Source organism: Geotrypetes seraphini, chromosome 2 (assembly GCF_902459505.1).
Source record: "Geotrypetes seraphini chromosome 2, aGeoSer1.1, whole genome shotgun sequence".
Taxonomy (NCBI): domain Eukaryota; kingdom Metazoa; phylum Chordata; class Amphibia; order Gymnophiona; family Dermophiidae; genus Geotrypetes; species Geotrypetes seraphini.
Window position 1 is genome coordinate 76,121,985 of NC_047085.1, and position 17,266 is coordinate 76,139,250.

At 42.4% G+C, this 17,266-nt stretch overlaps 1 protein-coding gene across 1 annotated transcript in view; it reads right to left on the reverse strand.

Annotated features, from left to right (window-relative positions):
* The window catches only part of TMEM67 (transmembrane protein 67), a 959,807-nt gene that overhangs the window by 702,892 nt on the left and 239,649 nt on the right, over window positions 1-17,266 (reverse strand). The window contains exons 8-9 of the mRNA XM_033932787.1: window positions 15,548-16,312; window positions 13,279-13,438 (exon numbers count right to left, since the gene is read on the reverse strand). Coding sequence (XP_033788678.1) covers window positions 13,279-13,438; window positions 15,548-16,312 — 925 coding nt within the window. The remainder of the gene's footprint in view (window positions 1-13,278; window positions 13,439-15,547; window positions 16,313-17,266) is intronic.

Genomic DNA, 17,266 nt, shown 5'->3' on the forward strand with positions numbered 1-17,266 from the left:
AATTGTGAAGACAAACCCACTGTTCAATGATTTTGCCCTAAGAATAGCCTTTGAACGAAATAAGAACTTTAAAGATATTTTGTCTCCAGCGGTGTGTAGTATGGATAAAAGAGAAGATAGCATTAAGTTTCCCTGTGGATTCTTCAAGTGTGGTAAATGATCTGTGAAATTACAAAGTCTACAAAGAAATTCATCAATCCAGTGGACGGAAAGAAATACACCATCAGGCACTTTCTATCATGCACTTCTGACCATATTATTTATATAATATTGTGTCCATGTAATAAGTGGTATGTGGGGATGTCCAAACGTCCCTTTTGGACAAGAATGACTGAACATAAATCTAGCTTAAGATGCGGTAAACAGAACGCTCCCCTAGTAGAACATTGTATTCAAATGAAACATAGATTTTTGGACCTTGTATGCTTTTACATAGATAAAGAGATCCCAAATTCCCGAGGTGGGGATAGACAAAAAAAGTTACACCAATGGGAAACACGTTGGAATTTTAAACTTGGTACTCTGAAACCAGTAGGGCTTAATACAATAGATTGGTGTTCTTTCTTTTAATCAAGCTATAGCAAGAAGAAAGTATTTTCCAATGCATACGCAGTACAATATTTAATGTGAAAGTGAGAAGGTTAAAAGAGCGCATGTGCGGCGTTCTAAAAATCAGCAGTGCCATTTTTTGCTTTTAAACAGAAGCAGGACTGTGCAGTAAATACTCTCTGATTAACTATTTGTATGATTGCTGTATAGTATTTAGACTATTGATTTATATTCTTGTATTTTGTAGAAAAAACATAGACCCCCAAAGAAGCCATTATTTTGGCAAAACGGGTCCCATAGGGCCATCAAAAAGCAACATACAAAAGGCACCGGCAACCATTAAGATAAGTGCTGGGCTGGTTTTTCATTAATTTTTAGCACGTAGCACTTTAAATTTTTGTAGGCACGTATAAAGAAAAGTTTTAAAAAACTGGTCCCGTACATGAAGAAGGACACGGTACTACTCAAAAGGATCCAGAGAAGAGCAACTAAAATGGTTAAAGGGTTGGAGGAGTTGCCGTACAGTGAGAGATTAGGGAAGCTGGGCCTATTCTCCCTTGAAGAGAGGAGACTGAGTTGAGACATGATCGAAACATTCAAGATAATCAAGGGAATAGACTTAGTAATAATAATAACCGCTATACCAAAAGTTCGAAGCGGTTCACAACAAAGGATACATACAGCCAATATTTAAAATACAGAATAAACAATTGGTGTTATTCTCCCTTGAAGAGAGGAGACTGAGACATGATCGACACATTTAAGATAATCAATGGAATAGACTTAGTAATAATAATAACCGCTATACCAAAAGTTTGAAGCGGTTCACAACAAAGGATACATACAGCCAATATTTAAAATACAGAATAAACAATTGGTGTCTAATACAGAATAAAAACAATCAGTCAAAAAGGATACATCAGATAAAATCTCAAAGGTAGAGAGAACGAGAGGGCACTCTCTGAAGTTAAAAGGGGATAGATTCCGTACAAATGTAGGCTCCCTGCGCTAAAAACTGCTATTGTGGTTTAGTAAAAGGGGGCCATAGTGCAAAATATAGACAGCAGATATAAATTTGTACACATTTTGATCACTAAATTTAAAATAAAATCATTTTTCCTACCTTTGCTGTCTGGTGATTTCATGAGTCTCTGGTTGCACTTTCTTCTGACTGTAAATCCAATATTTCTTTCTGCCTTTCTTTCTTTCTGCCTCCTGCATGCTTCCTCTCCTCCAGACCTCATTCCATTCCCCAACCAACATCTCTCTCTATCACTCCATGAGTCCAACTTTTTCTTCCTCTCTCCCTGCCCCCTCCCCTTTCTTTCTTTTCTTTTAACAAGTTTTATTGAATTTTCAAAATGGCAAATACAGCACAAAACAATACAACCAATACACCAGATAGCCAAATCCCCACCCCAAAACATAAACAGTCATACTTGTACTCTTCAGTATAAGGCAATATTATGCAACCCAGAATTTCCCCCTCCCTCTCTTACTTTCTTTTTCTCTCTCCCTGCCCCCCTTTCTTTCTTTCTCTTTCCCTGCCCCCTTTTCTTTCTTTCTGTCTGTCTTTCTCTCTCCCTACCCCCCCAAGCCACTGCCACCAATTTCTCCCTGATTTCCCGACGCCAGACCAGGCGTGTACAAGCACATGGCCCACAAGCCTTTCCCCCCCCCCCCCAGATGTCAATTCTGATGTCGGAGAGGAAGCTCAGGACCAGCCAGGCAGCGATTGGCTGGACCAGAACTTCCTCTCCAACATCAGAATTGACATCGGGGATAGTGCTGCGTGATTCAGGAAAAAAAAATTAGATTCGATTCAGCCTATTGAATCGATTTTCTGATTCGATTTTCCTGCCCAATTGGGTGGTTTTTTCCAAACATCCTGGTGGGTTTATTTTATAGCCTCTTCACCCACTTTGCCCTCTTCTACCCACACTGGTCCTGTGGTGTAAACAAAATAAACAAACAAAAAATACTTTTCCTCTCTCTGTTAAATCCTAGCTCACGTTCGCAGTCTAATACCAGCTCTGGAAGGATACACATTTCAAATCTGATATATTGTAATCGCAAAACAGAAAATAAAATTATTTTTCCTACCTTTTGTTGTCTGGTCATTTTTCAAATCATGTTGGTCCCATGTTGGTCTGGTTTTCTTCTGATCAGGCTCTCCTTTCTTCTTTCTCCGTGCTAACCATCCATCTTCCATCTTTGTCCTCCCCTTCTGTTTCCCCAGGACATCCCCAGGAAGTTTGGCATCTTTTCTTTTGTTCATCTCCATCCCTTCGCAGCTGCAGCAATGGATCCCACCATCTCTCCTTTTCTCAACTACCCTTTCATCCAGCATCTCTCTTCTGTGTCCCTGTTCCTATTTTCCTCTCCAGTACTGTCCCTCTTGTGTCCCTGTTCCTATGCTCCCTCCATGCCCAGCATCTTATCTCTCCCCATATCCCGCTTCTTCTTTCTCTCTTCCTTACCTCCTGTATCCCCTTCCCCAGGAACAGGCTTTCTCCTACTATCTCTCCTGCCATCCTGCACCCTGCCCACCCACTTTGGAGCAGTATCTGTCCCTCTTGTACCCTTCCCCTTGTGGTCTTGCATTTCTCTCTCCCTATCTCCATTAGTCCAGCACTTCTCCTCTGCTTTCCTCCCCCTCTTTTTGGTTTGGTCTCTCTCTTCCATTCACTTCACCCCAGGTCTGGCATCTCCCCTCCCATCTCTTACTCCTTCCTCCTCCTCCCTCTTGTGACAGGGAAGCCCCTGTCATGGGTTCAAAACCTGCTTTAAACCCTGCCACTAAAGCAAATGTGCCTATTCCTAAGCCAAAGAAGCTGCCCATTAACTCTGTTACCAGTGCTAAGATCAGACAGGCAGAATAGAGAAGGGATAGCACAGAAGAACAGAATACTGGTTCCCAGCCACTATAATCCTTGTTATAAATCATCTATTAATTCTCTAGCTAAACCTCTGGTCAGGCAATCTGACACAGCAAGGGTTATGGAAAGGGGTGGAGCTGACAGGCAGAGAACCTGGCTAGAGCACCAGTGGAAGGTACACAGCAGAATAAATCAAAGGCAGCTGAGAACACACACCAGCAATTAGGAACCTGGAGGGAAGGAAGTTCCTCACAGAATAGGGAACTGAAGGCTAGGAGCTCTGTCTTACTGCCTTCTGCTAAGAAACTCCCTGTCCCACAGCACTTCCATACTAACAAAACTTTGCTTTCCAAGCAGAGGCTAATTGGAAGGGACTGGAGGAGTTGCCGTACAGTGAAAGGCTAGAGAAACTGGGCCTCTTCTCCCTTGAAAAGAGGAGACTGAGAGGGGACATGATCAAAACATTCAAGATATTGAAAGGAATTGACTTAGTAGAGAAAGAGAGATTGTTCACCCTTTCTAAGGTGGAAAGAACGAGAGGGCACTTGCTAAAGTTAAAAGGGGACAGATTCCGTGCAAACATAAGGAAGTTCTTCTTCACCCAGAGAGTGGTAGAAAACTGGAACGCTCTTCCGGAGGCTGTTATAGGGGAAAGCACTCTCCAGGGATTCAAGACAAAGTTAAACAAGTTCTTGCTGAACCAGAACGTATGCAGGTAAGGCTAGACTCAGGGCACTGGTCTTTGAACTAAGGGCCACCGCGTGAGCAGACTGCTGGGCTTGATGGACCACTGGTCTGACCCAGCAGCGGCAATTCTTATGTACTGATAAGTCTTGCTGCTAAATTTTATTATTACATCACTTTACTAATATTATTCTTCTATATGGTATACATATTGAAAAATTAGGTTCTTAGCTTTGCTAATCTTCTTTCTTGTAAATCCACACTTTAATTCCTGAACAAGTAGGGTTATGTATCCCATCTCGCGATGTAGGAAGCTTCATTTTTGATCCTCCCCTCTTACCTCAGGACTGACTGCTGACTTCTAGTTGGTAGAAAAGCAGCCAGCCATACCTGTTGTAGCCACCACCACAGCTTCTAAGCATGTTTCAACAGTGCCCCTAGTGGCTACAGCCAAAACTGCACGGGCGTGTGACCCAGAAAGGAGTCACCCTGCAGGGACTGCAAATATATATATAAAAACCAATACAAAGTGCCAGGTTTCAGTTCCCAAGGATAATTTAATGTCAGAACGTTTCAAGTAAAGAAAAAATAAAATGGCTAAGCAAAAACACAAGGTAATTTGCAAAACAAAACTTCAAAAGAAAACCCTGTATAGAGATCAGGATTTCCCCACACAAACCACTTAATCCTCACTGTGGTTTTACTCTCCAAACAGCTTCTTTTCAATATAGAGGGCGTCTTTTCCTTATAATGACTGGGATAGCCATCCAGATTATCACCCGAAACTGAAAAAACTGTGATCGTTTAAATTTTTTGTTCTGGTGGGCAAGTCTTTGCTCTAGTTATAGATGTGAAAGGATGAACGCTGAGAATTTGGGGCATGGTAATATATCTAAATTGATATGGGGCCCATTGATATCATATGTTCACCTCGTTATAATTGATTATTGAATGTGTCAATTTTTGTTATTTTGGTACATATCCAGGGAAGAATGAAAAAGGGGGGGTTATTTCTGCTATAAATTGATTTTTAAATATTTACATGTGGGGTGGGTGGGAATATATCAGTATTTTGAATGGAGTAAGGTTTTTGCGGTAATATATGTTTTTGTGTTTTATTGAATAATCAGGTGGGTGGGGGGAAATGGTTGATTATGAACATATGTAAGTTGAATGTGCCTTTATTGTATAATTATAAGTTATATTTGTTGTACTGCACTGTTGAAGGTTTAAAAATTAATAAAATTAATTTTAAAAAAATGATTGAATTTTTTCAAACTAACATTTCAGAAGAAATTACCTTAGAAACATGGGATGCATTTAAAGCTACAATGAGTAATATTATTTCATATTCGGCATTTCTTAGAAAACAACTAAAAAAACAATTTTCTAATTTGGAAAAAGAAATAAAACAGCTGGAATCTAAATTAATTGATAAATGGGAGCAAAAACTCTACATACTCTTTTAAAAGCAAAGGGTAAATATAATGAAATATCTTCAAAGTTGATAAGGAAAGACTTGTTTTCCCAACAAACTCTGTATTATGGAAACGCAAATAAGGCAGGAAGATTATTGGCAAATTATCTTAAAGCAAAGAAAAGAAGAACAAAAATTGTTGCAATAAAGGACGAGAAAGGTGATACACTTACTCAAATTGGAAATATTTTAAGTCAATTTCTAAATTTTTATAAAGACCTATATTCTTCTGAGCCTTAAGGATACAATTTTCAAATCTTATCGAAGGGCTGAAAATTCCTGAACATATTAAAAAAAAGTTTAGAAGAGCCTATATCATTAAAAGAATTAGAAACAGCGTTGAAATCTCTTAGAGTTGGATCCGCTCCAGGTGATGATGGTTTCACAGTTGAGTTTTATAAATCATTCCAAATTACCCTTTTACCTACGAACGTGGAGATGATGCGGTATACAAACCTAAGGATTAGATTAGATTAGATTAGATTACCTCATTTTTCCTTGCTAGCCCAAACGAGAAAATCTCCGCAACTACAATATATGTAAACGGCCATGATCACCCAATACTAAAAACCATAAAAATACTGGGAGTCACCCTGGATACCCACCTGTCCCTGACCGAGCACATAAACTCGGTGACTAAAAAATGCTTCTTCATCTTTTGGAAACTGAAAACCATAAAAAAATACTTCGACCCGCTATCCTTCAGAATATTGGTACAATCACTGATTTTATCCACCCTGGACTACTGTAACATTGTCTACTTGGGAATATCTAAAAAAAATGTGAGAAAACTGAGAATAGTTCAAAATATGGCCATCCGTCTAATATTCGGACTAAAGAAGAGCGATCATGTTAGTTCATTCTACAAACTCCTTCATTGGTTACCAATTGAAGCACGAATTCTATTCAAATTCTCCTGCCTCTGCTATAAACTAATCTGGGGACTGGCCCCCAGCTACCTACTACCTCACTTCGAATTCCACTCCTCTATTAGGCCTACCAGAAACCGTAACCTCTTTACCTACCCAAATATCATAGGCTGTAGTTATCGCACCTTCTTTGATAGAACATTCAAATTCCAAGCAGGTAAACTGCAAACTTGGACAGGCTACTTCACTGATGCCGCCAGAGAATCATATAGTATCTTTAGGAAAGAACTAAAAACCACATTGTTTAAGAAATTTATAACCTAACCAGACTTCTCCCCTAAAATCGGAGCCTCCTCCCATCCCAAGGAGTCCGTCTACCCTTTTCTGCCAAAATTTCTATCTTTAATTGTTACCAGTTTTTCCCACTGGTGCCCGTCCTTCGTTCAAATGTACCAAGTTAACAACTTACTTCTCATCAACATCTTATGTTATCTTTTTCACCTTCGCAGCCTTGCACCTTTGTAACTCAAAGCGCAATCTCCTTTCTCTTCTCCTACTTATGCTCTGAATATCGTCGACTGTATAATGCTACTCATTGTGAAACCATGTAATACACAGCCCTGTAACTCTCCTGTTACTATCACTAGATGTTCAATGCTATACTCTGTAATTCGCTGTCTGTACAGTTTCTCTTCATTGTAAACCGCCTAGAAGTCGCAAGATTGTTGGCGGTATATAAGAATAAAGTTATTATTATTATTATTATTATTTATTAAATTTATATCAGTTTCAACTAACTAAGGGTTGCATTATAGGTAACTATAGTTTTGCCAAAGCCAAATAAAGACCCCACTTTGTTTTCAAGCTACAGGCCTATATCATAAATCAATGTAGATGGAAAACATTTGCTAAGACATTGGCTTTACGTTTAGCCAAAGCTCTCCCTTTTATTATTGGTATACACCAAACTGGATTTGTTGCTAAGAGACATTCATCTTATAATACCAGATTGGCTTTTCATATGTTAAATTTAACAAAAGCCATGAATGGTCCAGCTTTCTCTGTATCTTTGGATGCAGAGAAAGCTTTTGATCGTGTGGAATGGACCTTCATGTATCAGGCATTAGATTGGTTTGGTAAAGGTTCAGGATTTATACAAATGATTCAAACATTGTATAGCTCCCCTGCTGCAAGATTGTATATTAATAATAATTTATCAGAGCGTTTTAACTTGCAGAGGGGGGTTAGACAAGGCTGTCCATTATCTCCTTTGCTTTTTGATATTGTATTAGAACCCTTGTTATTAGCCATTCAACAAGCTAAGGGGATACAGGGTATTCCTTATACAGATCGGGAATATAAAGTCTCGGCATATGCAGATGATATACTGCTTCATTTGAGAAATCCAGAAATTACCATTCCATGCTTGCTTGAGTTGGTTGAGAAATTTGGAAAATTTTCAGGATATAAGATTAATTGTAATAAATCAGAAATTCTTCCACTTAATGTGCATTGCACAAAGGGCTTGTTTGAATCATTCTTTTTTATATGGAAGGAAGATGGATTAAAATATTTAGGAATTTGGATTAAAAACACGCTGGAGGACACAATGAACGAGAATCAAAAATTTTTGTTAAAGAAGGTTATAGAAATGTATGAGCAATGGAATCCTTTACATTTTTCTTGGTGGGGGAGAGTTCAAACAATCAAAATGATGATGTTGCCTGTAGTTTGTTATCAAATGAGTATGATACCAGTTCTTTTTCAAGGGTCTTTTTATAAAAAATTAAATCGTATTCTTACAAAATTTATTTGGCTAGGTAAAATGTCTAGAATTGCTTTAGTATCTTTACAAAAAACAATTACGGAGGGTGGGGTAAATTTTCCAAATTTTTATAGGTATCATCAAGCCTATATTTTACGCAAGGGTATGTATTGGGTCCTCCCAGAGCTCATCGAAGATACTCCAGATTGGCTATGGTTGGAATGGCAACTCATGTTCCCTTTACGCTTATGTCATGTTCTCAGTATTAAGATGCCTAGAGTATATAAAGAGAATAGAATATTAATAGATACATGGAAAAATTACACTTTGTTAGTAATTTAACACCTATACCATTTCATAAGTCAATAAATCAAACGATCTGGCTAAACTCCAAGATTCAAATTGGCGGATTTAAAGTCGTTTGGAAGCATTGGATTATTGCAGGTACAGTGGTACCTTGGTTTACAAGTGCACCGGTTTGCGAGTGTTTTGCAAGACAAGCAAAACATTTGCAAACTTGGTGCCTCGTAAACCGAGCTTGCCTCGCTGTACGAGCACACACCCCCCCCCGCTCGTGTTGCCCCCCCTCCACCGCGATCCTACTTCCCCCCCAAGCACATCAATGACACTAACTTTACCCCGTCTTGGCACCAGTGCCGGTGACCGAAGATCCTCCCTCTTCTGGCGCAGCCTGGGCTGGGCGGTGCGTCGGAGATCCTCCCTCTTCTGGTCTGGGCTGGGCTGGACTGGCTTTGAGCATTTGCGCATGCTCAAAGCCTTCTGGTCTCGCTCTCAATGTCGGAGAGAGCGAGAACATAGTAACCTTAAGCTGCGGCAAAGAAATAAAGTTCCTGGAAATGATGGGTGACTGCTTCCTAGAACAAATGGTAGGAGAACCGACAAGAGGAAACGCCACCTTGGACTTGGTCCTAAATGGCATAACTGGGCAAACAAAAGAAGTAGAAGTCACGGTCCCGCTGGGGATGAGCGATCACAGTATGATCTACTTTAAACTCGACATCGGAAAGGGAAAGCGAACCAAGACCCTAACCACAACCTTTAACTTTAAAAAAGGAAGATACGACAACATGAGAGCCATGGTAAGAAAACGGATCAAAAAAAGGATAGCTGAAATCGAAACGGTAGAGCAAGCATGGTCCCTACTAAAAAATACTATCACCGAAGCACAGAATCTATACATTCCGCAGATAACCAAAGGAAGGAAAACTAAAGCCAAAAGAGAACTAGCTTGGCTAACCAAAGAGGTGAAGGATGCAGTTAGGGAAAAGAAGGACTCATTTAAAAAAATGGAAACGCGAGAATACAACTGAGACTTGGAACAGTCACAAAGACGACCAGAAGAAGTGCCACAAGGCGGTGAGAGAAGCCAAAAGGGCCTATGAGGAAAAGATAGCCCAAGAGGCCAAAAACTTCAAACCCTTTTTTAGATATGTTAAAGGGAAGAAACCTGCAAAGGAGACAGTGGGCCCTCTCGACGACCAAGGAAGAAAAGGATACATCAAAGAAGACAAACAGATTGCAGACAGATTAAATTCCTTCTTTGCTTCTGTCTTTACCAAGGAAGACGCCACTTCAATACCCGAAACAGTGAAAGTTTTCAAGGGAGAAATAGAGGAGAGCCTCACCACAGTGAAGGTGGATCTGGACCAGATATACTATCAGATTGACAGACTAAAAAGTGACAAATCCCCTGGCCCAGATGGAATTCACCCAAGAGTATTAAAGGAACTAAAGGTGGAAATCGGAGAACTACTGCAATCCCTCGCTAACATGTCAATTAAAACCGGACGGATACCAGAAGACTGGAAGATAGCAAACGTCATCCCAATCTTCAAAAAAGGATCAAGGGGAGAACCGGGAAACTATAGACCTGTGAGTCTCACATCGGTCCCTGGAAAAATGGTTGAGGCTTTGATTAAAGACAGCATAGTACAGCATCTAGATAACCATGACCTGCTGAAAGCTAGTCAGCATGGCTTCAGGAAAGGAAAGTCGTGCTTGACCAACTTACTTCAGTTTTTCGAGGGAGTGAACAAACAAGTCGATAGCGGAGAACTGGTACACGTAATATACTTGGACTTCCAGAAAGCGTTCGACAAAGTACCTCATGCAAGACTTCTCAAAAAACTACAAAGTCATGGAATAGAAGGGGATATACTAAGATGGATAGGAAAATGGCTGGAAAACAGAAGATAGAGAGTGGGCATAAATGGGAAGTACTCAGACTGGAAAAAAGTAACTAGCGGTGTGCCTCAGGGCTCGGTTCTTGGGCCTATCTTATTCAATATCTTCGTAAATGACCTGGAAGAAGAAACGACCAGTGTTATTGTCAAGTTTGCAGATGACACAAAGCTATGCCGGACAATCAGGTCACAAAAAGACAGCGAGGAACTTCAGAGAGATTTGAAGCAACTTGAGAGATGGGCAGAAAATTGGCAGATGAGTTTTAATGTGGAAAAATGCAAAGTGATGCACCTGGGCAGAAAAAACAAGGAGCATGAGTATAAACTGTTAGGTATAACATTGGGGAAGAGCGAACAAGAAAAAGACCTAGGGGTACTGATAGACAGGACCCTAAAGCCGTCGGCTCAATCCGCAGCGGCGTCAAAGAAAGCTAACAGGATGTTAGGCATGATAAAGAAGGGAATCACGAGTAGATCAAGGGAGGTCATAATGCCGCTTTATAGAGCAATGGTCAGACCACACCTGGAATACTGTGTCCAACACTGGTCTCCATACCTGAAGAAGGATATAACACTGCTGGAGAAGGTGCAGAGACGAGCGACGAAGCTAGTAAAAGGTATGGAGAACTTGAGCTACAAGGATCGCCTCAGAAGACTGGGATTATTCACCCTTAAGAAGAGAAGACTGAGAGGGGATCTGATACAGACTTTTAAATTGCTAAAAGGAATTGACAAAATGGAGCAAGCTCACTCACCAGCAGGGAGAAAGGATGGAGTGCAAGAAATAGCTTTATTCACATTGGCGAATGTGACCCAGACTCGGACCAGAGGTCATGGCCTGAAGCTGAGAGGGGACACGGCCAGGACAAATGTCAGAAAGTTCTGCTTCACACAGCGAGTGGTGAATGCCTGGATCTCTCTCCCGAAAGAGATGGTGGAGGAAACTACCATTCTAGGGTTTAAGGAAAAATTTGACGCACATCTTCTTGCAGGACACATTGAGGGATACGAGTGACTAATGTATGCACCAGGGTACGCCTGGCTGAGCCTCCGCGTGTGCGGATCACCGGACTGGATGGACCCCAGGTCTGATCCGATGCAGGCATTTCTTATGTTCTTACAAGTATTTGGAAAAATTGGAATAGACTTAATTATAATTTCTGGTGGAATTCGATATGTCATATTTACAAAATGGAGAGAACAATAGCTGTGCAAAAAGGGAATTTTAATAAATTTAATGAGGTATGGTGGCCATTAACAAAATATTGCAATGAGTAGATACCATTTTTATATTATAAATACAATTTAAGATAGAAGGGATGGGAGGGGGCATTTGAATTTATTAAATGACTAGATCATTAGGAAAGTTTATTGATGTGATATATTTGATTGAATGTAAGATTGAAAGGGAGGGATGGATGGGATAAAATTTTTATCTATTAGTATCATAAATGATAGAATTTTAAATGATGTATTTATTGACAAATGTTTAATATATATATATTTGTTGTAAGATGAAAAACAAATAAAGAATTTTTTAAAAAAGAAGCTTTTCCCCAAACCTGTACACAGCAGGTCTCAGGTAAGTTTAATTTCACTGCTGCACTAATCCAATATTCAAACAGTTTCAAATAATAAAGCCTCCAGCAATCAAACAGCACTGCTAGGCTTAGGAGAAGTGCCTAATGTTTGCATTTCGAAAAGCAAAAAAAACAGCTTTCAAAATCCCTCCCGGTTGGTGGCAAACTTCTCCCACAAAAAGGCACTCTCAGCTTCCTACCCAAAATGAGCTGAGAACAAACAGTAAAACAAAATCCCACAATTCAGGCAGTCAATGAAATAGGCTGATTAAAAAAAAAAAAAAACCCTCAGCCAAAATAGCAAACAAAAACTCACAGTTCTCTGCTCAATCTCTGCAAATGGCCACTAAGCCTACTTCCATCTGCTCAGGTGCTGCACACAAATCTTCAGGAACCAGCTCTGCCTGAAGTTCCATTGGCACCTCTTAGTCTGCTGCTACCACCTCTGAAGTTGTTCCAGATTCTTCCACTTCCATTGGGTCACAGGCATTACCCTCGCTTGAAAAAGAAACCTCTTAGGGAGACCTGTGCTTTCTTCCTAACCTCCCTAATAGCTTATTAAAATCCACAGGCTTTTCATGAGGGGAAATCACGCCCTGCTCTGACTGAGCCTGCTCTCACCTGGGCTTCTCTCTGGCTCTCCAGGTGGACACTAGGGCAACAACAAGGACCAAGGCAGGCACGGAGCCTGACTGGTCTGAACTAGAGAACCCCCCCTCAAAAAAAAAATTAATTAAGTGCTAAACCCAGTCTAATGGCACTCTTATAAAGAAACAGAAATCCAGCTTACCAGTACTTGTAAGGCAGACAAGCGGTGAATCAGCAAGTATAGGGCGGGTCCCTGGAATAAAGTGAGGATTTACAAGAAAGAAGATTAGCAAAGGTAAGAACTTAATCTTTCATTCTTGTACAATCCCACTTTATTCCGGGACCAGTGGGACATAACAGAGCAGTTCTGAAAATTCAGGGTGGGATTGATGAGCCCACTGCCAAGACAGAGGAACCAAAAGCAGCATCATGCTTGGCCACCACATCGATCCTGTAAAACTTGGTGAATGTATGCAAGGAGGACTAGGAAATGGTCCTATAAATCTTGGGCAGAGTCGTCAATCTTGTCCAGAGACACAGCTGACAACTCTGCCCAAGAGGAGGAAACTCCTCTGGTCGAATGACCACGCACTCCGAGGGGGGCTTATTTTCGGCCACCATGTAAGCCATGGAAATGGCCATGGGAATCCACCTGAAAATTGTAGCCTTAAAGGCTGGCCTACCTTTGCGGGCAGGACCCACCAGAACAAACATGTGGTCAGAGAGGCGAAACTCATTAGTGACCTCCAGATACTGCATCAAAAGTCTAAGCATTTCCAAGGGCAGCAAAACCTGGTCCTGCTCCCTCAAACCAGAAGGAGCAAGAGCAGGAAGCCGGACTTCCTGATTCAAATGTAAAACAGAAACCACTTTCAGAAGAAAAGAAGGAACAGTACGCAGCATCACTGCAGAATCTGTAATACGCAGAAAGGGATCCCTGCATGATAAAGCCTGAAGCTCCGAAACCTTGCTGGCTGAAGTAATAGCTACAAGAAAGACCATCCTGATCATGAGATCCATCAGAGACGCCTTCTCTAGAGGCTCATATGGGGAATGAGCCAGAGAGCAAAGAACCATATTAAGGTTCCAGGTCGGATAAGGAAGGCACAAGGGAGGCCTTACTCATATCGCACCCCATAGAAAATGAATCATATCCAGATGAACTGCCAAGGAGCCTCTTAGGGAAGGAAGGCCCATACATGAAAAACCAGCAATCTGAACCCAGAGCGAAGTTACTGATAGACCCTTCTTCAGGCCATCCTGCAGAAACTCCAGGACCCATGGAATCGATGGAAGAAAAGGGTCCATCTGTCTCAGGGCGCACCAAGCCTAGTAACACCTCTAAGCTTTTGCATAGGCCACCACTGTGGACTTCCATTTGCTATGAAGCAACGTGGCAATTGCTGCCGAAGAATAGCCCTGGCCAGTCAAGGCCGCGTGCTCAAGAGCCATGCCATAAGCAGTCCAGATCCTGCATCACAATTGAACTGAGGATGAATCAGAGGAGAATCGGGAGTAAGACCTGCATGAAAATGTAGGCAGAAGAAGATGCAAGCATAAGACCTACATATATTGTAGGCAAAGCCCCCTGATAACCCCAAATAAGTGACATTGTGCATATGAATTAAAATTTCTAAGCAATCATTTTCCTCTCTGCTAGTATGACAAAGATTCACCTTTGCTCCAGAAACCAGCAGTCAGATCTCCTGACTGTGGCATCACTGTTTTGGGACTTTTCAGAACATGACAATAGGTCCTCCTAAGAAGTGCTAGCGAAGGACAATGTAACTCAGGAAGGTGGGGGCTTGTTCTCTGGAGTTATTATCCTTAGTATAGGGAATGCATTTGTCAGGAAAATATAGAAAGGTCAGTTTTGGCACCAGGTGATGTCACGCTTCAGTATAGCTCCATGATAAGTGTATAGACCATTCAGCCAATAAAAATGATATATGTGACAAACCAATGAGAAGTGAGTAACTAGGAGGTACCCTAGTCTACTGATATAATGTATATAAGTGACATGCTGGAGGGCATAAGAGGAGAAGGAGGAGAGATGAGAGAGGAGTCAGACCCAAAAGAACATCAAATTGCTATTTCATATGTATGCTATCCTTTGTAGCCAATATGCTGTACTTTGCTATTTCATGTGAGTTGCCTTTTGCTTATTACTAATAAACCTATCTTATTGTAACTGTCACTGTCATGAGGTCTTTATTATGGGCTGATGATAAGATATCGCAGCAATCTTATCAGAATCCTGTGTGAGAAGACAAGAATGACAAGGTAACCGGAGCCCCCGATCCTGCTGGAGTCAAACCAAGTCAGCTTACCACAGCTGCCTCAGCCAATCCAGTACCAACAGAATCACCATACCCTTGTGGTCTGTTATCCGCCTCAACAAACACCCTATCATGGGCCACAGAGGGAAGACAAAGAAGACCCTCCCAGGGCCAGGGCTGAACCAGAGTGTCCAGGCCTTCGCTGCCTGCCTCTCGACGACGATTGAAGAACCAATCAGCCTTTTTGTTGGCCGCAGTTGCTATAAGGACGAACATGGGGCACCCCTCACTGATCCGCTATGCAATTGAATGCTCTTTGAGAGTGACTACTCTCCAGGGTCCAGAGTCTAACGACTGAGAAAATCTGGTTCAACATTGTCTACTCCTGCCATGTGTGCAGTAGACAGTGCCACAAGGTGCCTCTCCACCCACCAAAAGAGCAGCTGAACCTCCACACTCAGAGACTCTTCATGCCTCCCTGATGACTGATGTAAGCCATTGCTGTGGCATTGTCCGAGAACACCCGGACGGCTCGATGATGGAGATGACCCTCGAAGTGGAGAAGGGCCAGCTGAATCACCCGCAGTTCCAGGTGATTGATCGATCCTGACGGTGGCCACTGGCCCTGAACCGGGACAGTCATGCACACTGCTCCACAGCCTTTTAGACTCACCTCTGTCGACAGGATCACCCAATCTGAGATGCAGAGCGGAAGACCCCTGGACAGTGAGAGAGAACGCAACCACCACACTAGACTGTTAAGTGCCACCGCCAACCAGTGCAGGGATGCATGTAACAGGTCCTGCTGTGGATTCCAACATGAAAGCAGAGCCTCCTGCAATGGATGCAGTTGGGCTCGGCACATGGAATCACACTGATTGCTGCCACCATGGTCCCCAGAACCTGGAGATACTGCCACGCCATCATAATCAGAGTAGCCAAAAGGTCTCCGATAACCTGTTGTAGCTTCTCCTGATGGGACACAAGTAGAAAAACTGTGCTCTGACCCATGTGAAATCAAATTCCCAGGTACTCCAAATCCTGGGTGGGCTTGAGGTGACTCTTTCTGAAATTGATCACCCAGCCCAAGCATTACAGCAATTGCACCCTCAGACAGTGAGGGAGCTCTGATCAACCAGTCGTCCAGATACGGGTGAACCAGGACACCCAGGGTGCAAAGATGGGCCACCACCACTGCCATCACTTTGGTGAAAGTCCAGGGTGCTGTCACCAATCCAAAGGGCAGTGCCACAAACTGGAAATGTTGCCCCAGAACATGGAATTGCAGATACTTCCTGTGGTCTGGGAAAATGGGAATGTGGAGATACGCCTCTATCAAATTCAGGGAGGCTAGAAACTCCCCTGACACCACCGACATGATCACTGAGAGCACCATCTCCATGCAGAAACAAGGAACCTTCAGGGCTGCATTGACCACCTATAGGTCCAGAATTGGTCTCCAATCGTCGTATCCTTTCTTTGGAATGATGAAGTATATCAAGTATCTCCCAGAGCCTAAGTCTTGCTTTGGCACGGGTTTGATTGCCGCAATATCCAAAAGTCTGCGTACTGTGGCCTGCACCTGTACCACCTTCATGGGGTGACCTGCAGGGGAATCCAGAAAATACTCAGTGAGAGGACAGAGAAACTCCAATTTGTAACCTTTGAGAACCTCTAGAACCCAGCGGTAGAAAGGCCGACAACCACCCCCCCTCGCCCCGATGCGCATAGAAGACATCGGCCTGGCATCAGAACTGTTTCCTAGCGGAAGCCACTGGCCAATTTGCCACGGACTACTGACGGCAGGGCCCGTGAAGCATGGTCTGACAGATGAAGAGGACTGTTGTCCTATGGAAGGACCTGAATACAGATGAGAACACTAGAAGGGACGAAAATTAGAACACCCAGAACTCCTAGAAGGGTGAGCCTGCTCCCAGGCAATACCTTGGGTTTACAATCCTGAACACTGGCCATAAGGTCATTCAGTCCCTGGCCGAACAGGAGCTAACCTTTAAAGGGCAACTGGTTCAATGTAGCCTTACAAAATGAATCCAGAGCATTCTGTGAGCCAAAAAAGAATAGGCGCCCAGCTTGACGAAAACTTTCAAGATGTCAAACAAGGCATCAGCCATGCAATCCACTCCAGAGACAAGAAAATCCAAATTACAAAGCACCAGAGTGTCAGGATCATGTCGCAGCTTGGAATGGCATGCCTGAGCCACAAAGGAAGAGGCCATCGCCGCCTCACCAGCTGCGACCGAATCAAACAGATGCTTAAGAATGAAATCCACGCATTGGTCCTGGACTTTCTGGGGAGAGATGTGCGCTTGGTGACCTGTGCCACCAAAGAATCCACCTTCGGGGAAACAAAGCGCTTATTAAATCTATCCGT